The sequence below is a fragment of the Cydia amplana genome, chromosome 6, assembly GCF_948474715.1.
Source record: "Cydia amplana chromosome 6, ilCydAmpl1.1, whole genome shotgun sequence".
NCBI classification, from domain to species: Eukaryota; Metazoa; Arthropoda; class Insecta; order Lepidoptera; family Tortricidae; genus Cydia; species Cydia amplana.
Genome location: NC_086074.1, coordinates 17,611,987 through 17,634,814, shown reverse-complemented (window position 1 = coordinate 17,634,814; position 22,828 = coordinate 17,611,987). Strand labels below are relative to the sequence as shown.

The 22,828-nt window shown below is 36.1% G+C and overlaps 2 protein-coding genes across 7 annotated transcripts in view; both read left to right on the top strand.

The window, feature by feature from the left end:
• Positions 1-22,828, top strand: part of LOC134648992 (uncharacterized) — a 561,268-nt gene that overhangs the window by 276,015 nt on the left and 262,425 nt on the right. The window contains exons 1-2 of one of the 6 annotated variants that reach the window (XM_063503672.1): positions 11,290-11,753; positions 17,369-17,620. The exons of 4 other annotated variants lie outside the window; for them this stretch is intronic. In XM_063503672.1, the coding sequence (XP_063359742.1) occupies positions 17,567-17,620 (54 nt within the window). In that variant the 5' untranslated portion in view covers positions 11,290-11,753; positions 17,369-17,566. Of the gene's footprint in view, positions 1-11,289; positions 11,754-17,368; positions 17,621-22,828 lie in introns of those variants that run through there. One more of the 6 variants, XM_063503673.1, reaches the window with a different exon arrangement.
• LOC134648995 (23 kDa integral membrane protein-like) overlaps positions 1-22,828 on the top strand; it is a 349,619-nt gene that overhangs the window by 312,354 nt on the left and 14,437 nt on the right. The window lies entirely within an intron of this gene.

Here is a 22,828-nt window from a genome sequence, read left to right as displayed (position 1 = left end):
TAATTTTTTAAACTAATCAGAACTAATTGGTATTGATGTATTTTCGATTTTATTGTGACTTTTTTTCGTGCATACAGTTAAATAAATATATGTTCTCGTATTATCATTTTTGTATACAAATAATAACAAATTCGAAAGACAATTATTTTTCCTTAATGTCTATTTTTCTCAAGCGAAAATATAATCCGGTCTCATATCCAATAGGTACGGCTGCGAAGCAAACAGCTTGAATAGATCGTCTGCTTCCTCTATTCAATCCAAAACGGTCTTAACTACCTGTGTGTTTCATACATCCTTAGTCTTATTATCGTCTAAACAAAAAATACGCACGTTTCATCGCCACAATGAAAGAGTTTGTAACCCTTATAATCTCGTATCAGCTTATGATATTGTTCTAAATTTAAACCTTATGCATTAGTATGAAGAGTTTATTTTTAACTGTAGACGTTGAGTAATATACGAGGCTTTAAGTAACTGAACGTATAGGCTATGTAGTTTCAGATAATTATAGTCTTGTAGGGTGTTCTAGACTCAGTCTAGACTTAATTGCATATTATGAGTTGTTTAATCGACGCACGGTGGAGATGGGATTTTTGCCGCATCCCTTTTTAATTATAAGCCTTTGTACTCTCCTTTTTTTATTTTGTGAGAATCTCTTCATAATATACACCATACGTGTCTGTATTATTTGCATTAAGTATGTTTTTATTGTTAAATAAAGTTCGTATTATATTTCTATTTATGTTTTCAATGATTTAATAAATAGGAACCCTTATCAACTTAAATATTGACCAAAAATGTACGAATTCCTATTATTATTCTCAAAAACTTGCACGTAAGCATATAAATCTTATACTTACTTAGTGTGCCCTACAGTTATACCTAATTCCGCTAATACAAAATACTGCCCTTTTCGTAATACTAAATTCGATGTTATGTTGGTACCATTGTATCTGGCCGGTAATTGTTTATCGTGGTTGCTTCTGTTTGTTGGCCGCACTGTAATTTAGTTTTGGTCGTACGGTTGGTAACCTAGTTTTCAGTGGAATGCAGTTTTCCACGTTTTGGCTTAGATGCACTAAATTCAGTTAGGTAGTCTATGCGAATGCTCTCAAACCCTGGATTCCGGCCAAGCTAACTGTGCATGGAATATGTAATGAAAATTGTGGGAAAGTCGTCATACAATTGCCTAATTTCCACTGATCTCGAGTTTATGTCAAATTTCTATTTCTAACAGAATTCGATAATAATGCTTGGTTCCGTTTTTTGTGTACATATATATCTTTGCATTTGTAATACCTCTATTTCCTTTCTGTCAAGTGACATCTTCAAAAATAAACCCTCAATTCTGTTCTTACGTTTCCATTTCACCTAAACTTATTTAGCATGTCTATTTACATTCCCACAATCTTCTTCATAAATAAGCCGAGCATACGGAGCATATCAAGTCTAAAACGCTCCAAAATTTAAGAACAACCTAAGTATAGCTCGGCAAGTTTACTTGTGCGGGTGGTGAACTAAAAGAATGACGGAAACTGCGTACAGTTAGTGAGAGTTTGTGGACTTTAGGCGCCGCGTTGAGCTGAAAGCGTAATTGTGTTTTTGTAAGCTTGGCAAGTTTATTTGTGCGAGTGGTGAACTAGATGAATGACGGTGACTGCGTACAGTTAGTGAGAGTTTGTGGACTTTAGGCGCCGCGTTGAGCTGAAAGTGTAAGTTTGTGTTTTAAGCTTTGCGGTGCGGATATTTGAAACCAACGGAAGTGGTACTATTTGTACGTTGGGTGGGTTTCATAAAACTTAACCGGTTACTTAATTTTATTACTATGAGTTAAGGTTATGCGTCTTTTCTTGTCTAGGCTAATTGTCTTACTTTATCATTAAAACGTTTTTGGTGCAAGTTTTTATCGCTGACTGCACTTTTCTTTCCACAGACAACTAATACTCATCAAGACAACTCTTAAAACCCCAAACACAATAAGGTTGCGTTGTTTTATCACAGAGTTTATATGGCCACCTCCAGTCTCCATCACAAGATCAGCTCCATGGTACCATAATATTGCATTGTCACCCAACTTACATATGTACTTACCTATGAAAAATTTCAGATTCATCGTAAACCGAGAAGTGAGTCAAATTTAACTTGCAAGATTTAGCAAGCAAAACCCGTACATACTTAGTTACATATAATGCAAGTTAAGTAAAAGCTTGTAATAAGAGATTTAAATTGAAAACACAATAACTCACGAGTTTCTCGCCTGGTTCCAATGGTAACGCTGACAGTGACATGACGTGCCGTCAGTGTAGAATGTCAAGGAAATTAAACACGCTCGGCGTTTACGAATGAATTTATTCTAATTAAGTGTAACATCTAATGTATTCGTACAGCCACATTGTGTGGTAATTTGCTGAATTAACTGTATCAGTTACAACTATTCATATTTAACAAAATAATAAAAAAATATTGCGTTGGTTTTATATGCATTACATCGGGGTTTTCAGTGGGAATGTTTGACATTAGCCAAAGAGTAGGTAGGTATCGGTACTTAAAAAACAGAAATTAGGCCCACTGATTATCAGTCCGCCGGACGATATCGGCCTGTCAGTTGTTTGAAACTGTCAACTTTTTGTTTTAACTGACAGACTGATATCGTCGGCGGACTGGTAATCAGTGGGCCCCTTTAATGTGACGTTCGGATCAGGGATGTTGCGGATGCCGATTTTTTGACATCCGTGGATGCGGATGCGGATGCGGATATTTAAAGTCTCACATCCGCGGATGCGGATGCGGATGCGGATGTCAAGATTAGGTACTTAGAAAACGTCAAATATCACATTTTTAGTATTATTTCAATAAAAAAAAACGAAACGTTTAGTATTTGAGCAAGAATATAGGTGCGTTATATTTACTAAACAGTAACTTGGCCGACTTTTCTGGATCTAGACGATTTCGTTATAGGTAATGACGTAGGTAATTTCCTAGCACTTACGCCGCCACTAAGACATTCCTGTACCGACTTGTTCGACATCCGCATCCGCATAAGCTCCGCATCGATTTTATGCGGATGCGGATGCAGATGCGGTTGTTGAAAATAATGCGGAAGTTCCGCGGTTGCGGATGCGGATGCGGATGTTCGCAACATCCCTGGTTCGGATGTCAACTGCAGTTTACGAGTAGGTTTCTTTGGTTCAATACTTTACCTTTGGGTACGGGTGGTATTCCATCTGTCCAATAACTTGGTCCGATGTGTATTTACGTCTCACATTTTGCTTAAATGAGAGAGCGAGACGCGACATTGGACCAAGATATTAGACAGATGAAACACCACTCTTACACGCCTTTTGATAAAGCGTAAGTGGAGCCTCGCCTCACCGCACTAAACCAATCTCCCTGAAAACTAGAATATAAGGTATAAGTAGAACTGCTTTCGGCATTCCGCCTGTACGAGTAATTCTCCGCCTTTCGGCCATTTGCTAACAAGCGCCAAAGAGAACAGCCTACACTAAGAGAAAAGCACGCGTGGGTATTTGCGGCCTGTCAATTTTATTATCCTGTTCGAAAGAACAAAGAAAATAGTGACTGGTAGAAGATGTCTTTAGGCATTAAGTCCGCCATTTGTATTTTTTTACTTTGTGCTATAAAGTTTAAATAAATACTTAAATAAATAAAATACCAGTTATTGGAATATTCCACGAGCTTATCACGTATAGACGTATGTTTATTTTGATTTATTATAAGTTTTTCTTTTATTATGCATATGTTTGTTTACCTACTCCTTTGTCACTGAAAAATAAAAGTAGGTACCTATTTAAAACGTCCAGAAAATCCGTGTTGGTATAAGTGTAAACTCTATATAGCGACACTCAAGGGACCGGACACTTATTGACGTTATAGAGAGTTTTCGTTAAATAGAGAGAAATTAATATTAAAGTAAACCAACTAGAGGCAAAAATGTCGACGTTATAGGGAGTGAAACGTTATATCGAGTGACGTTATTAAGGAGTTTACACTGTAATTAAAATCGAAATTAATTTGTAAGTTTGTTGACATATACATCTGATATTATGTAAATATGGCGAGTAATATCTAATTAGTACTTATAATATTAGTGTCAAATGAGCACTCCCTATTATTAGATGAAATTCCGCTAAAATGCAGCACGAAGCACCACGCCTCTTGCTTCTACTAGAATTAATTATTTATAATAACATATACCTACGTCACGCGAGGTAACTGCGAAGCATGCAACTCTTATCAAGTAATCCCTAGAACCTATCTAACCCACCCTAACCCTAAAGTTAAACTTTAGAATTTTAAGAAGCCACTCCGTTAATTTTCCAGGCATTTTTAGCTAAGGAACTTCTTTGCAGCAGTATTGATACATGCGGCGGCTTGGTTGGTAGCAAGTTAGTAAGTAAGTGATGATGATGATGATGATGATGATGATCCTTCCGGCCGATTTCGACCATGGCGACCACTACGACTCCTAGTTTGCTCGGCGCTCGTGCGCCCGAAGATGGCTGACGTAGCCGATCTTCGAGGTGAACTCCCGCGCACATTGAGGGCACGTGAGGACACCAGCCACGTAGTGGTAGTTAATGGGAGCAGGCTGGCGCGTTTTCAGCTCGTCGCGCTTAGCGTCGAGGTCAACTTTACGTTGCTCCTCGAAATCGCGCACCTTGTCCTGCACCAGCCTGCGCCACTCAGGACGCTGTGCTGCCAAACCTTCCCACTGAGAGGGCTCGATGTTGCACCTTTTCATGTGTCGCTTCTGAACATCTTTGTATCGGAGGAGTTGTCCGCCAAGTTTCCGCTTACCCTCCTCTAGTTCAGAATAAAAGATGCGCTTCGCCACTCTCTCTTCCGCCATACATGATACGTGACCGCACCACCGAAGCTGCCGACGCATTAGGTAAGCCTCTATTCCACCGACCTGGGCTCGTCGCAGAACCTCGGTATTTCGCACTCGGTCAGACCATCTGATGTTCATGATCTTACGCAAGCATTTGAGGTGGAACCGGTCTACAGTACGAATGTGATGACGGTACACGCACCACGTCTCGGAAGAGTATAAGAGGTTTGGCAGCACGATCGCCATGTAAACAGAAATTTTGGTGGCCAGTAGGGTATTTGACTGTATTTAAAATATATTATTTTATAGAGAAATGTAGACAGCAGTTATTTTAGACACACTTTCTATTTTAAAACTAGTATAAAACAGAAGCAAAATCGTTTTGACAGTTCGAGAAAAGGAACTGATTTTACTAGTAGTCAAATACCCTATAGCTAGCAAGTATAACAAACGCTCGTTTTTATCCACAGGTGAATATGCTGAGTTGCCCTAAGTCGGTAAGTCGGTCCGTTTGATGGATCGGTCGGTTTACTGCCGCCGTAATGAGCCCGGTAATCGGACCGGGTTTTATCTCGATGCCTGATGGATGCTGGCGCGGAAACAATGTGTGCAACTTGTAAGAGGGAAGCTGTTACTAAGCAAAAAAGCCAACGGTTTTGGCACAGTATAACCGCGAAAATCGAATTTCGCAAATTGCGGGCATTTTTCTCTGTCACTCTAATTACGCCTGCTTTGGAGTAAAAGAGAAAAATCCCCGCAACTTGCGAATTTTGGTTTTCGTGGTAGCCCCTCAGATTACATAATAGGTAGTTCTTACGGTTTTGGTTAGACGTTGGGAACTCAGGGGGCCTAGCCAGAACCCCTAGTGTAAATTTCATTCAATAGCGTGACGTGACGTGCGTTCGCGTTATGTTTATTTTTGTACTTTGAACAGCGCGCCATGCGGTACGTTTTTGAAACTCAAAATCCCGTACAAAACGTTTGCACCTACCTAATGGAAGAAAAAAAGTAAAAATTAGAAAGAATTAGGTAACTAAATGGAGCATTTAAAATGTTGAACATACAATAAATAGTATCGATCCGAATATAAGTGCTTTATTTATAAAATCATCCTCAAGGCTAAACGTCCACCCTACCCAAGTCTTATTTACAACTCACTACTGACCAAATTCGAATAACAACAACGTAAACATCACAATTCATTATCATAAAGTCATAACTAACTTTCACTTTCACTGTAAATTAAGTCGTATTTCGAAGCTACAAGGTAGGTTTTAGACTGACTTCTGTAAGCTTTTACTCATTTAATCGGACAGTTGATATGATATTCCCTTTATTTAAATACCAGAGGGTGGGAATAACCTTGAACGGTCTGGGGTCTAGACTAGACTTCGTGTTTGCACTAATGTTGGACGGGGCCCTGTTTTAATAATAAGGATAAGAACTTAGCTTTTGGGTGCGACTTTTAGCTGGAATAGCTTAATAAAATAACAAAGTCATGCTTATAAATTCAGAAAAAATATTAATTTGACTATTAGGATTCAAGTCTGTAGTAATGTGTAGGTACTTTCAGAATTGAATAAAATAATCTGACGGCAATTTTAATAATGTTATAATTATTGTTAATAAATTGAATGTAAGGTAGGTACGTAAGTAGTGCCTTTGACTGTTTTAGTCCATTGGTGAAATTCAGTGATTTCTAATTTTTGTTATGAATTTAAGAGTAGGTACCAGTAAAGAGCGTACATTAGTATTGCGATATTGTATGAATAAATTTAATTAATTTTGTTATAGCTATTATTTATATACTATTGTATATAACTGTCCTAATAAATACTAATTTGCTATTTAATTAATAGCAAGTTATTTAATATTAAAGTAGGTAATAAGTTCAAATATGCCCGACGACTTCTTTACGATAAGTTCCTTATGTATCCTTTTACAATCCTATGAAAATTGTACTATTAATAAACTATATAAACAAAACAGATACACTTTAGTGCATAAATAACCATTATTATGTCATCCAAAATGTCAATAATGAACTCGCGACGCGGGGGTCTCCCGCGCAGATCTATTTCGGGCACCACATGTTATGCTCCAGTTACCCACTGTACCCATTCATTGACTGACCTGTCATTATTTACTATATTTTTATAGATAATATTACTATATTAAAATTGAATTTCATAACTGAGATCTTAGTTATACTCACTGATCGCTCAGCTGATAGAGTAATGGTTTTCAGAGTTCCGTACCCAAAGGGTAAAAACGGGACCCTATTACTAAGACTCCGCTGTCTGTCTGTCACCAGACTGTAACTCATGAACCGTGATGAACAATTGAGTTTTCATAGATGATGTATTATATCTGTTGCCGCTACGCTATAACGACAAATACTAAAATAAAAATAAAAATCATGGACCTAGAATATTACGGACGGACTGTCACCTAAGACAAACTGTGACACTGCAATGGCGGACGGTTTGAATGTGTGCGTGTAGACGAGTGTTACCATGTAACACAAATTCTCCCCTAATGGTGAAACAATTATTTTTAATATCGTCCTTGTTTTCAAATAAAAAAATTAGGGCAGTTTTACGTTAGTCAATAAAAAACGGTGTGTACGTATCTGATTTTATGGGTCTTGAAAATGCGCAATATTGCACAATTACTTTGTGCAAACATTATTTTCAATACCTAATGATAGTTAGCATCGTAATGAAATCAATTCGTCATTTTTTTTTTAATTTATACATTTAACTTGAAACATATATGGTTTTCAACAAAAAAATTATAATACATAACAAACAAACGTTAACTATCAAACATGCATGTCAGCGTCTAATATCCTTAGTATCGGGAAATTACTATATCGACCTAGTTTGAAATGCACAATCAATAATTTAACCATTTACCTAAATGATCTCTTAATACATAATGATTTAATAAGAAGGGTATCAATCACCCTACTTTCGGGAAATTACCCTATTCATGTTCCTGGTCACACTCCTGTTTTGCAGTTTGATAATTTATAAACAACAAATTATCGTGATTTTGATAAACTTAAGTATGAAAAGTTATTCCGTGACTTTTTTTCTTTCGACCGGTACAATTCTAGCAGAATTTAACTACGCATACCGGCATATTTTATATTTTTCTTCGACATGTTTACTTCAATGACGTTTCGATTCGTCTGACGGCAAACTGGTGGATGTGGGCTGTCAATGTGTGTGTGTCACGCGTAAATACTATGAAACTGGTGGATGTTGGAATCACAGTTGTGTTGTAAGCGAAACTCTGTCCGTAATATTATAGGTTCATGATAAAAATAATATTTAAGTGGGGCTTCCAAGCTCCCATACAACAAACGTGATTTTTTGCAGTTTCTTGCGTAATGGTACGGAACACTTCGTGCGCGAGTCCGACTCGCACTTGGCCGGTATTTGTTCAATTGTTTCCTCATCAACGTCGATTGTACTAATGACTGGTTAATAGTAAAATGATTCCTACTCAGTCAATAAATAAAATACAAATTGCTTTGTGATTATGATGTTCATGCAGAAAAATTATGTATGTGTGTGTATGTTGTGTATTTATTTAAGGAAAACTAAAAATAGTCATCAATCATGATATAGGTGTTCTATATTCCAATATAAATTTTCTGTTTATGTAACTTTATATATAACACCTCTATGTAAAACCCTTTTTATGTGCAAATAAATGATTATGTTTATAAACTGAAATAGATATCATACACTAAAGATTTTATCCCTATTAGTTGGATACATTGTCTGATCACATTTTTTTATTCTTTACAGGTAAACAACATATTTGACTGAATAAGTATGAGCTGGAGATGTGTAAGCAGTACCTATTATAGGTACTCGTAATCTAACCGTCCCAAAGTCTATATCCTAACTTCCTAAAGATCTCGAGATATCGTTAGATTGCACTTGTATTGCAATATCCCACTAACCCAGGATTAAGCGGTTAAACCGTTAACACAGTGTCAAATTGTCCCAAACCATGGTAACTCCAGGTTTAACCGCTTAACCCGGGATAGTGGGATGGTGCAAGAGGCCCTTGGATTTGTTTGTCGTAGGGTCTTGAATGTGCTTGAATATAATGTGGAGGTGTTTTTCCTTGGTTGATGAACATCATCATCTTCCTCGCGTTGTCCCGGCATTTTGCCACGGCTCATGGGAGCCTGGGGTCCGCTTGGCAACTAATCACAGGAACTGGCATTTTTTACGAAAAGCGACTGCTATCTGACCTTCCAACCCAGAGGGTAAACTAGGCCTTATTGGGATTAGTCCGGTTTCCTCACGATGTTTTCCTTCACCGAAAAGCGACTGGTAAATATCAAATGACATTTCGTACTTAAGTTCCGAAAAACTCATTGGTACGAGCCGGGGTTTGAACCCGCGACCTCCGGATTGCAAGTCCCAACGCTCTTACCGGCCTAGCGGTAAGAGCGTGGGACTTGCAATCCGGAGGTCCGCGCTTCACGCACCTTGGTTGATGACCAAAAGCATAAAATGCAGTAAATCAACCGAGGTAAATGCGTCACTTGAGGTAAATGCGTCTTAAAGATTTCTTCCAAACGGAACATTTTAGAACTATTGCAACCCTCTCTGATTGAAGTGTTGTCACTGAACTTTTAATGCAGACGGCTATAATAATTATAATATGATGCGTTTCGAAGATATCTTCAAATAAAGCATTTACCACAAGAGACGCATTTACCTCGGTTGACCTTACCTAAATTTATTTGTTTAATCGTATGGCAAACATATTGTAAAAATAGAAACATACATAATATATTGTTCGCTTCTATTTTTCTTGCTGCGAGGCTCTCGTATGGAAATAGTGCAGTGCAGCAGCCAGAGTTGATTACTCTTTAGCACCACCCAGGGGACACGTGCGGGGTATCTAAGGTAATCTTCCCGCGGACGCGAGTAATCATTGTCCCCCCAACCTAAATATATCATCTGAATAGCGTCTAAACTTTAAACGAGCAATTCTTGTTTATTTATTTATTTATTTATATGTATATATATTTCGGCGATCTCGGAAACGGCTCTAACGATTTCGATGAAATTTGGTATATGGGGGTTTTCGGGGGCAAAAAATCGATCTAGCTAGGTCTTATCTCTGGGAAAACGCTCATTTATGAGTTTTTATATGTTTACCGAGCAAAGCTCGGTCTCCCAGATATTAGCGTTTAAAATATGTCTCTCTTTGACTAAGCGTCCTATGCACATGCAGCTCATACAACTTCGTATGCAAGCATCTCAATACAACCTAATGCCGACATTAAAGTGCCTACATTTCTCTAGCCCATTGAGTCTATGAAAGAACGCGCCGGGAGGAGAATATTTAATACACGACCAGACAGTGTATGATTACAGACCACTTACATGGTAGACCTAACGAACTAGAATAGCTATAAAAAAGTGTGACTAGGGCTCAAAAGTTGCTCAAAAATGACCCAGCTTTGATACAGCGCACGTTTTGACAACGTCAAATACGAAATGCAAGAAGCTAAGATCATCAGTCATAATATGGACCGCTTTTTCGAAATTATTAATGTACTATGTATATAGACGAAGCTCATAAGCTTCGTCTATATACATATTTTATTTCGTCGCTGGCTAGATTGTGCTAGTCGGATCAGGGAATGCGTATCATGGTCATCGCTCCTAACAGCCATATTCAAGCTGTAAGATACGTCAAATATTAGATATAACTAGAAACGGTATGGATCGGATATGTCAGTGTCAAGAAAGTGTCAAAAGTGACGTTGATGCAAAAATCTCATGTAAAATAAAGATATCAACGTAATAGCGAAAGGCGTGAAAATATGTAACTTTGACTGCAATTAAGTGGTGTGAGTGGTGTCATTAGTTCAGTATCCGCAAGTCTTCGTATTATCCTTCACGATGCAGTGATTGCGGAGTCTAAAGAAAGTGGTCTACAGTACGGCGTAGTACGCTCTGTTTACACTTGCTAGCAGTAAAAATTCTATGTGAACGTAGAAAGTTGAACGGCTCAGGCCCTGCCGTTCGTCAGGATTTTATTTCATTTTTCAGCGAAAATTGATGCTCTGTTGACGACTGAGGCAGAATATATTGCAATTTTCCTTTGTTTACAGTTTCATCTAATAATGTAGTAAAAAGTAAAATAAAATGTTGGTACAATTTTTCCAAATTATTTCGTCTGTAAAAAATTGCTCAAGCGTTTCTTAATACTTCGTGTGCCTATTTACATTATATTCCTTGTCAACATTTGCTCCTGAATGTTATTAATTGACATTGTAAATTGTTAAAATTGTCTGTGACGTATACAGGACAGCGCACAGGTAGGTATGAGAGGTTACAAAAATAAGGGTGATATTTTTATAATAATATAGTTAGGGGGTCCTCATATACCTACAGGAAAGATTGTAAATATTAGCTAAGGGCACCGCGAAAATAACCGTTAATTTATCGAAACCTTCCCATAATATATAGGCAGTTCCGGAAAATTCAATATTTAGGCTAGTAAAAACCGTTATCCTTTCGATTATATTTAGTGCATTCTATTATGTTATCGCAAAACCGTAATAATTTACCCCTGTTAGGGACAACAAAGAGGGCAAATAAGCGCCCTCTGAAGGGAGTAAGCGAGAGGTTTACGCTGTGTGAGTTCTCTATTCCAGTCAGTCAGGGGTCGACCACCGCGGAGGTCGGACGCGTGTCGGTTTGTTCCTTAAATCAGCTGCGACAACCAAACAAACACTCAGTGATACAAAAGTGACCTTGAAAGTGCTTGGACAGTGTTGCAGCGTTATTGACGTTGTGTATTGTGCGTTTAAGGACGGAAAGGAGCGAAAATTATTTTATACCAGTTTTTTAAGGTGATTTGTTTTTTTTGCCACACCCTTTAGAAAATGAATCTTATGTAATTAGTTTAGAAATAATGCATTACGCGATACCTACATAAATATATAAAATTAATTGTCACTGCATTTGAACGTCAACTTACAAATGGATGGTAATGAATTAATATGTAGTTTAATTTTAGGGACTGATTTACTTCAGTGCTAGTTAAATATGTAAATAAATTCCTCGAATTTAATAATCAATTATCATATAAATAATATTTAACGGGTTTAAAAATATCACGTATACAAAGTAATTTTTTTTTACGATTATAAATAAAATACCCATTAAAAGCGAAACGAATCGGAATGATCCCGAATCCATGAATAATAAATAAGACCGCTTATTGTTGATTGGATTAAATTACCGTTCGATGTGAAAATAAAATAAATATTTACTTTCATAATGTAGGTACTTAAATCACATTATTTTGCAGCTTTTTGTGTAACAAATTAGTCTAAGTATTTATATCAGTTTGGTTCTTGTACCACATTACTATTTATAACAATGGAGATGACAATCAACATCAGTTTTGTTTATATTATTATACGCTTTATTTATTAAGACTGCCTCATTGTACGATTGTATTTTTTTTTGTGCAATAAATAGCCTCAAAAATATTGCACCATGTTCACTAATTACTGATATTGTTTTGTTTACTCTTTATTGTGCTTTGTACACACGAAACTCAAAATATTGTGTGGATTTATTAAATGAATATTCACCAGATAAATAAAATAAAATTTTAATTATCTAGAATAATATAAATTTCTTTATGGATAAAAAAATCAAAAGCAAAAGTAAACAATAATATTATAATATAGGTACATATGTACCTTGCTTTAGTTGAAAATGTTTTATAATTAGAGCCAAATGTTTAAATCACCTTTAAAATTGAATTGTTTTATTTATTGGAACATTGTTTACTATATTTTCCTTGAATTGTGCCTGTTTTGATAGCTATTCATATTATAATACTCTCAGAGCAATTCAAATATCTTATTAGTTTAGATTATTTTACTTCATGATATAAATAATAATACAAATATGCCTGACCCAAAATTATATGAATTCATATCACGATCGTAATAGAATACAGACTTTCAACATGCAAACATTCCAAAATAAAAACCATAAAACAATATTAAAAGGATCGTGGCACGATTCACAACTAGCAAAGAAATATACATTTAAATATAGGTATCATCATATAAAAGATATTATTTAATATATTCATGCAAAAATAACGACAAAAAACTTATGCAATTTTTTTTATCAACTACGAATTATTAACAAAATTTAGAATCTGAACTTCGCTTGAACTCAAAACTGAATAATTTAAAAAGTTCTCATTAGAACTTGATCAAATGATGGTAACTCGGTTGTGAGGGCCGGTTATACGTATATCATATCGCGAAGGGCGCAACCCCTTGCTCGTATTTAAAACTAACTGTATTGATCGGACAGTTTAAGTTTAATACCTACTGGTCAATCTGGAGAAGGGTTTTGCAAATTAATAATCGATTGCAATTTTTTTTCGGGTTATTTTATTTTATTAGAAGACCAACAGCTTTAACAAACAATATAAGAATGTAGACATATAACTACGATACAATCATTCAGGTCTCCTTAACAGAAACAAACTAAAAATATTACGGTGATAATGATGAGTGGATAATGACGAATTTCAATACTGGGAATACACCGGTAACGGATAAATAGTGTCTTAGAGAGATATACAGTAGAGTCCGGTTATAACGACGCCCAAGGGACCGCTGATATTATGTCGTACTAACCGGACGTCGTACAAAACGAACTGCCAATTTTAATATATTTTTTTAATCAAAATAATTACGTAACTTTGTATTTATTAATACTTATGTGACAATCAAAGAAAAAAAAAACATTTCCTTTAAAATATTTATTTACGTTATTATTACAACACTTTGTCTTGAATGGAGAGACTTGTGTGTTTAGAAGAAGCCACTTTTCAAGGTAGTCAACTCACTCGCCATCCGCAAATTACTCGAATCCCGTAAAATAAAAAGTCGTAATTCTTGGGGATCTAATCCAGCTGACTTTGTTTTATCACACAGTTCCTATGGCCATCTCCTGTGTCCATAGATCAGCTCGAAGAAACCTATCATAATATTGCATTGTACCTAACTTATGTACATAATTATGTATGTGAAGTTGAAGCTCAATTAAATAATGGGAATTGGGTTTTATTTAGTTTGCAAGATTACGAAAAGTCACATGACTATATCATTTTGCTGCGTATAGGCAAAAGGGGGAGGGGAGTTAGGTGCGCGGGACGGAGTAAGCTTCTTACCAACTATTTATTTGTAAAAACTACGTCGCTCGTCGTTGTAACCGGACTTGACGGACGGATTTTGAGTCAATTTCCGTCGTTAAAAGCGATCGGTCGTTATAAGCGGAGTCGTAATAAACGGTTGTACTTTCATAGTAGCTCGTACTAAAACCAAACAAGTGCCTATAATTACGTCGCTATAAGCGGTTGGTTGTTATATGCGAAGTCGTACTAATCGGACTCTACTGTATTTTGCTTCAAATAGGTAAGTAATAGTCACTGTATATTTATATAGATAATGATTTCAAACTTTAATAAAATATTAACAGAACTTAATTAAAATAGTTTTAAAATTTCACTAAGGCCATTTTGCTGACGTTAAAATATTTGACTTCAAAATGATACACCTTTTAAAAATGTTTAGATAAGAAATATAATAATTTACACGATTAAATCTATTTTACAACAGTTTTAATCAAATAAATTTGCATTGCACACTAGGGATCTCATTACCATTCTATAGTTTAACATGAAACAATGATCACAAATCAAGCCTACTAAAAAACCACAATAACACAATTATTGGCAAGCACCTTATACCAAATCATTAAGGTTAGTTTTTGATTAACTAAGCCCCCCTAGTTAAAGTTGCAGGGTGTAAACTGTGATACAGAACGAAACAGCCGCGGTATGAAAAAGCGTAAGCGCCATTTCAAGATTCATTCACATATGACCTTTTAACTTCGTTGCTATTACACATAGTACACAGTGAGTCATGGCTTACAAGCCCCCATAGATTTAGAGATAGAATACTAATTAGGGGATGGCAGTGATACCCCGCGGTTAGATTTTAAAGATTATATCAATTAGAAACATGGACTTTGTGATACATTTCTGAAGTATCCTGGATATATTTATGCGACTTATTGTATCTCAGGGGGTGGTCTCGTTTCTACTTATTGGAGAAATCCTAGGGAAAAAACCCTGCATCGTTCTTGAATTTTAGTAAAACAGCTAATTTTACAATAGTCTGCGCGATGAATGACTACGCGGCGCGCAGCTGTCGTGAACGCTACTCAAGCACAGTGCTTAAAAATGAGACCTAAACTCTCCGAAACATGTCGCGCCAATGAGAGTAAAATTACCTTTATGTTCGTATGACTCACGACAGTTTAAATTCGATTAGTAAAACATAAAAAATATAATGGCATAAACATATTCAAAAGCTCGTTTTACACACTTTATACTTATGTTTAACCCAAATAAAACGTCAAGGTCTTTAATAAAGTAGAATTGACGACTTGATTCCATAAATGTCTTTAAAGAGTGCTATAAAATCGAGGCTCAAAAAGGTAATGTACAAATTGTGTTACAAAGTTACGAAACCAAATGGCTATTCCAAAGTAAGAGTTGCAACAATACTGGATTAAATTGAAGACTTATTCGGAGATAACTTAACATTTATGTTCGATATTCTGATAGGTACCATCGCCCACAATGTTAACACAGTTCGTAAACCTTATTACAAAATGCATCTTACCTAATGAGTTAAAATAAACCATCATATAAAAATAATTTGAACAGTAAAACTTTTATTGTACTTAAAGTGTAATTTTTTTTACACGTGGATCCGAGAAAAAACAGAAAAATTGACAAATTATTTCGTAAGCATGGTTGAGATGGAGATTTAACTTAAAACTAACCATAGGAAAAGCTAAATGCATTAATTATCAAACGTCAGTTAGCGCAAAAAGCTACCGACCGACAATCTCTTCATGTCCCTCGTCATTTCCTTCCTATCTCGTTGGTATATATGGTAGTGACATCAAGAGTTGAGTGACAGGTCACGTCAGTCCATGTCGTCGAGCCCTAATAGTATTAGCCTGTTGTAGCCGGTGGATATAGGTTGTAGCAACACTTTGGATCTATTGATTGCTTTAGTGCAGACAATTTGTTGAGTGGGTCACAATGAAAGCTAAAAGAATACGGAGGAATTGCATTTTAAATATGAACTAGAGACCCGCACCGGCTTCGCACGGGTATAAACCTTAACAAATTATACACTCAAACCTTCCTCAAGAGTCACTCTATTGATAAGTCAAAACCGCATGAAAATAAGATCAGTAGTTTTTGAGTTTATCGCGAACATTCTGACAGACAGACGCCATGGGGGACTTTGCTTTGTAAGATGTATAGATAGACACAAATAAGAAGGTATATCTAAGAGCATATTCATATTTTTAATAGAAATTAATTCATCTATTGCGATTAAATTTTATTTACGGCGTAGGTTTTGAAGAATGGATATCGCATATTTTAGGAAATCAGGCTAAATTACCGTACCTACAATAATCGAGTAATCAGATCAGGAAATAAACATTTTTTTATTAAATATAGGTAATGTAATCGGTAGTGGGTTACGGGTCAAGACCGGGATACGTAGAAAGGGAGGAGGGAGGCCTTTGCCCAGCAGTGGGACACTCTAGGCTCATATAAAAAATTAAAAATGTAATTTGAAAAAAAATGATCAAAATTTGTAACACAAACTTAAAAGTGATGTTAATCAAGTTATCATCAGAATAAGAAGACAAAACACGTTCGCCCACGGAGGCGTGGGCATGAATGGCGAGAGATGATGCGTTTTGGTACTTAAATTTCGTAAATTAAGGCAGATATACTAATATTTATGGTCTGATACTTTAGTAGTCTTTAAACCTTTCATAAGTGTGTGTTGGTAAAAAATCGTGAGTTAAAATCTCGGTCGTGCTGTATAGAGCAGAAAAAATGTAAAAATGTTTCTAAAAATTCGGTCAGGATCCTCATTATGGACAGACATGACGTTAATAAGTGTTTTTAAGGAAGTCCGCAATGAAAATTTAACTTTTTCTTCGTTAAAATAAACAATATCTACAAACGCTATAGAATTATTAACGACAAAATCATTGATGACGAAAAACATTGTTAACAAAAACTAATCCAGAACATAATACCTACTAAACTAAGCCATTTTTCATATCCTAGCAGTATTTTATTTAGTTTAGAGTCATTACCATAGTATACACTTCCACTTACTATTTTAGTTGTAAAACAAATCGATTGCTTACTTTCGCGAACTCTTAATAATAGTGTTAACTATGAAAAAAAAGCAATTAAACAAACTATTGTACATATATACAAGTTATCTATGAGTTCGACAAAGGAAGTATTCGAATGGGTGTTTGGCATTTTTATTTTATTTCCAAAGAAAAATTAAAATAAATTGTAATTCTCTCTTTCCAGCTTCCACGTGAACCGAAGTGGCTTTAAAAAGACTAATTTACAAATTGTGTTCAAACTTTTACAATTGTGATAATAATAAGTGAAAACTTTTGTATGAAAACTGTGCCAAATTTACCAGCGAACTAATTGTAAGTGTAGACGAATTTGGACTCTTAGTGTATGGGTTTAAGGTTGGAATTCCGCCATTAATGGCTCCGGATGGGCACTAACCTATCTAAATTGAACAAGACACGAGTCTCCGGTGTAAATCATGTTAGTATCATCATTTTCTACTAATTTTAAGGCTTTTGTATAGTGCTCATCGCTTTTTATTAATAATTTGGTTTGTTGTTACCATTTTTTTGCATTTTTAGTTGCGTAGATTATGTTGGCAAGTCCAACAAAACTTCTTACTTTCGTTACCATAGAAACCGTAGTAACATTGCCTTCACATTTTTACACCTATACGAGGTAGTGTAGTAGTTTTTCTATTTTAAGTGCTCCGTACAAAACTTTGGGATCACTAATGGAACTTTTACTTAAAATATTTGTTTTTGAAAAACGATTGAAAACAAAGGATGTAAAAAAAGTATGAATTATTGTCCTAATCCATTAGTGGTAACTTAATTATTTATCAAATGTTCAGTTCCTATTTAGCCGGTTTAAATATGCATTCAAAACTACTTATGGCAATATAAGAATACGGCAGCAAATATTACAAAACAGCAATTTCTCCAACTAGGCCATTAAGCGCCATAACTCAGTTAGTGCCGAGCCAACGTAATAGTGCCGTGTCGGGTAAAGGAAATAGAGAGGCTACGGTTAAAGGCCGGGAAGATGTTGATTTCTGGTTTAGTGCTTCACAAACATGTAAAATATAATGAAATGATACTTTTGACTTTCACTTTTTTTTTAATGACATAATAGTTAACCCAGTTACAAAACAGCAATTGCTCCAGTTAGGCCATTAAGCTCCATAACTCAGTTAGTGTCGACTGCAGCCAACGTAATAGTGCTGTGTCGGGTAAAGGAAATAGAGAGGCTACGGCTAGGCCGGGAAGACGTTGATTTCTGGTTACGTTATTTACGAATATGTATGTATTTGTAAATTAAGTATGATTTCAGACAAAACAGGTTGCATCTGTTTAACTAGCAGCAAAAAACAAGTAGCTAGGTCAATGCGACCAAATCTGTCTACGGGAAATTCCGTATAAGAACGCTTTTTTTTTTAAACAAAAGTACTTGCACGATTGCTGACTTCAGCGACTGCTTCTAGTTTCAGTCAAAAGCAAATAGGCTCATTTTCTAGGTAAAAAAAAGAAAAATACGCTGGTGTACGAAATTTTCCACAACGTATTTGGCCGCATTGACTGCATGTTTTGTATGTTGATATGTCTGGACTGCGTCTGATCTGATGTTCTATTATGAAAACACCACAAAAGGTTAAATATATATTTCTTTCACATTTCAAAAACAATTTACTAAAGATGCTACACAGAAAGGGTCCGGTAGTTTAGTGCGGGATAAATTTCGCAAGATTTTATCTTATCAGCTTGTAATGAATCCCCTTATCAGTGGGGACATCGACCTAATTAACATTTCCACACCTTGGGTGCCTACTTTGTTATTCTTAATTATGATATTATTTGTTGATACATAACAATGAAAAATGAATAATCATTTATTTACAAACAAGATATATACAGTGGTATTACTAAAAGAAATTAAAAACTAGCTTAAATCTAAAATAGGCCCTTGAGGCACTGTACCAAGGATGCTGGTGACATTTCCTCGCTGTATCGCAATGCTGATACGTTGTGCGAGGTAGCCGCCAGCTCTTCGGTCACCAGTTACGTCAACCAGACGCTTCGCGATTTCTGCGAACAACTTATAAAAAATTAATGTCGGTGTGAAATTAACGCAAAAACTCTAAATAAATTTCAATATTTTGAATTCCTTTTTAATGATTATTATAAAAGGTTAATACATTAAATATACTTCCGTTAAATGCTTTAAGAAATACCTGTCATGAACATGAACCACTTGAAACCGCTTGGAGTGCAAAAAGATCAACGTTTCCGTTACAAAAACCGACAAATATGTTTGATTTACAAGCTGTTTGTGGCACCACATAACTCACGTTAATGGCGTCGGTATCGCTGAACCAGGAACTGCCATAAACCGGATTTATATCGAGGATTGCGAAGATATGAAGAAAAACTTCAAGTTGTTAGCACAGAACAGTGCTGGGGCGTCATACATTTCGTTGGGAAACACGGAACTAATAATAATTACTACTTTGCATCCCGCTGAATACGTTTTATACAGGCCCCTGCAACTTGTATTCATACCATTTTTCACGGTTAGGGACACTTTAACGTTTAGTTTAAGGTGCATTTTTGACGCGGTCCCTTTAGAATCGCTGCAGATTAATTGGTTAGGTTTATAACGTTGATTATTGGTAAAAAATAAGTAAGCCAATGGGATAACTATTTTGTGGATCGGCATCTCCTAAATTTACATAATATAGGGTCTATTTAGTTTATGATAAAGCGCCACAGACGTCAAAATTATAATTGAAAATCGCAACAAAGTTCTTGCTTTGCTTGTGAGTAGCAAGGGTCTTCCCTTGCTACTCACAATTACATGGTGGCATTTCAGAGACCACATCTTCTCTTAGATGAAGTTTTACTCTGAAATACTTAATTAAAGTGAAATTTTGTATATTAAGCAGATATATTATATTTTCATAGAAGTACCTACTAACGCAGTGTAATGGCACTACGAAAGAACTCAATATTAAATCGTCATCTTTCGTAATGTACGATAATGACAATTGAATCTTTAAAAACCTAAACTTTCACATAATCAGATTATTGTGCTCTGTATGATACGTCATCACGATCAGATATCATCAGTCATCAAGTGCATGATGGATGACGTGATGGGAATCTGGTTAAAAAACGATTGACGCATGTGCTTAGGGCCCTTACGCACTAGCGGTTAACCGCGGAGGCGGCTGGCCGCGCGGCCAGCCGCTTTTCCAATTTAATATGCAACCGCTTGTGATCGTACGCACTTGACCGCCACAAAATTTCAACCGCGGCGGTTGAATGAAGAGCTGCGGCCCGCTTCGCGGCTGGCCGCCAACTTGTCTATACGCACTGGCGGTTCAGGGTGCGGCGAGCCGCCGATGAGTTTGTAGCCGACGTATCCGTCCACGTATATATGTATAATATTATTTAGCATGTAGATATAGCGCCGGCTGAGAATAGTGAGAATACGTTTATGCGATATCCATTTTTGAGCAAAATCGTTTTTTAATGATTTCTAAAATAACAAAAAATATGCTATAATTGACGCTAATAGGTTTTTGGAAAAACATATTTTTCAAAAATGTTGTGCCATATCCACATTTTACTATAGGATAATTACACTCTGTTAATAGAAAATTATCACAAAAGTGTGACATATCCAAAACTTTTGTGTTGTATCATACATTGTACGTTTAACATTTACTCATCAAATACGGATATGGCAATAATAAAAGTGATTTTATTTCATGATTACCACTATATTCACAATACTTGTATAGAACTATAAATAGTAAACATATGTGCTTAAATGATAAATAAGTTCAATATTTCCTAAATGTAAAACTTTTCGAGAAATATTGTTTTTGCTTCTTTTCGCTCTCCTGTAAACTTTGTAATAAAAACATTCATATAAAACTTGCTTCTTCAATTCTTGAAAACAGCTTGCGAACTGGCCAAATTCGTTGCGTGTTTCTAGTAAATAATGAATCCTGTATCTTTTTAGGGTTCCGTACCCAAAGGGTAAAAACGGGACCCTATTACTAAGACTCCGCTGTCCGTCCGTCCGCCCGTCCGTCCGTCCGCCCGTCTGTCCGTCCGTCTGTCACCAGGCTGTATCTCACGAACCGTGATAGCTAGACAGTTGAAATGTTCACAGATGATGTATTTCTGTTGCCGCTATAACAATAAATACTAAAAACAGAATAAAATAAAGATTTAAGTGGGGCTCCCTTACAACAAACGTGATTTTTGACCGAAGTTAAGCAACGTCGGGCGGGGTCAGTACTTGGATGGGTGACCGTTTTTTTTGCTTGTTTTGCTCTATTTTTTGTTGATGGTGCGGAACCCTCCGTGCGCGAGTCCGACTCGCACTTGGCCGGTTTTTTAATTTTCTTTCGTTGTTTTAGGTAGGTAGTACAAATATATAACACAAGCTACCTCAACGGTGTCCATTTCGTTAATGGACCCAAAATGCCGAGCGGTCCAGCCGCTTAACGCGGTTGCATCGCGGTTTCATCGCGGCTGGCCGCCATAGCGGCCAGCCGCTATATCAACCGCGTCAGGCGGCTGGCCGCTCAATCGAACCGCCTAAGCGGCCAGCCGCTAGTGCGTATGGGGCCTAAGGGGCCTTACTTAGGGAGTGCAGATGCGTTTCCAGTAATTAGGTTTAGGTTTTTGGATAATCTATCATTGGCATCATTTATTTTTATAATACAGTGTGTAAATCCAATACGGGCGAATATTTAAACGGTGGTTAGCATAGGACCTAAAAAGTATATTGAAATACATTTTACTTAGAAATGCAATGAAAATTTTAACCATACAAAATAATTCGGCCCGCAATGTAATACACCACACGTTACGGGATACGAGCTTTTTAAAGTAACTGTCAACGTTTGTTAGTAGTTACAATAAAAAGCTCGTATCTCGTAATGTCATGTAATCTTCTGTTTCTTAATGTTTGCAGTACATTGCTGCTTGGTACATGTGAAAAAAAATCATTACGTAGTCATATTAAGTGTAACTTTAAAAAACTTCTTAATTAATGATTAGACGGGTAAATTCTTATATCTGGTTTAATTTATTGCCCGTATTGGACTTACACACTGTATATGCAGATAGGTTTGTTATACTAACTTATTACCAAAATTGCAACAGAGTGCATTGTGTGTGCAGAAACGTGATGTTAATGTTTAATGCAATTAAATAAAGTGATATTTCTACTGAAAAGAGGCCTATGTTAGCGAAATTACGAATTTTCATCATGATGATTTTTTTCAACAGACTTTTTAGTAAAAAAATAAATAAAATGTACCTATAATACCTATATCTTAAATTTCGTTTGCAATTTTTCGGCGTGTTTTGACAGTTAATTTTGACGATGCCAATTTACAGTTCTCAATTTTACACGCGAGTATTGTACGAGTATAATAATACAATCAAAACTAATATCGCTTAAAATCAGACCAAAAAGAAATATAAACAATTATATAAAGTACCTACTTCTAAAACCAAAGAAACACTAAGTGACGTCAAACACAATCTGTTTGTTCAGTAAGTTTGCTTACTACAGTTACAACATCAACGGCAAAAAGACGAGTCCAGATCTTCCGGCGGCAAAATTCAATATCCGCCCGTGGATTTGATTACGCGATTACTTGCTCGT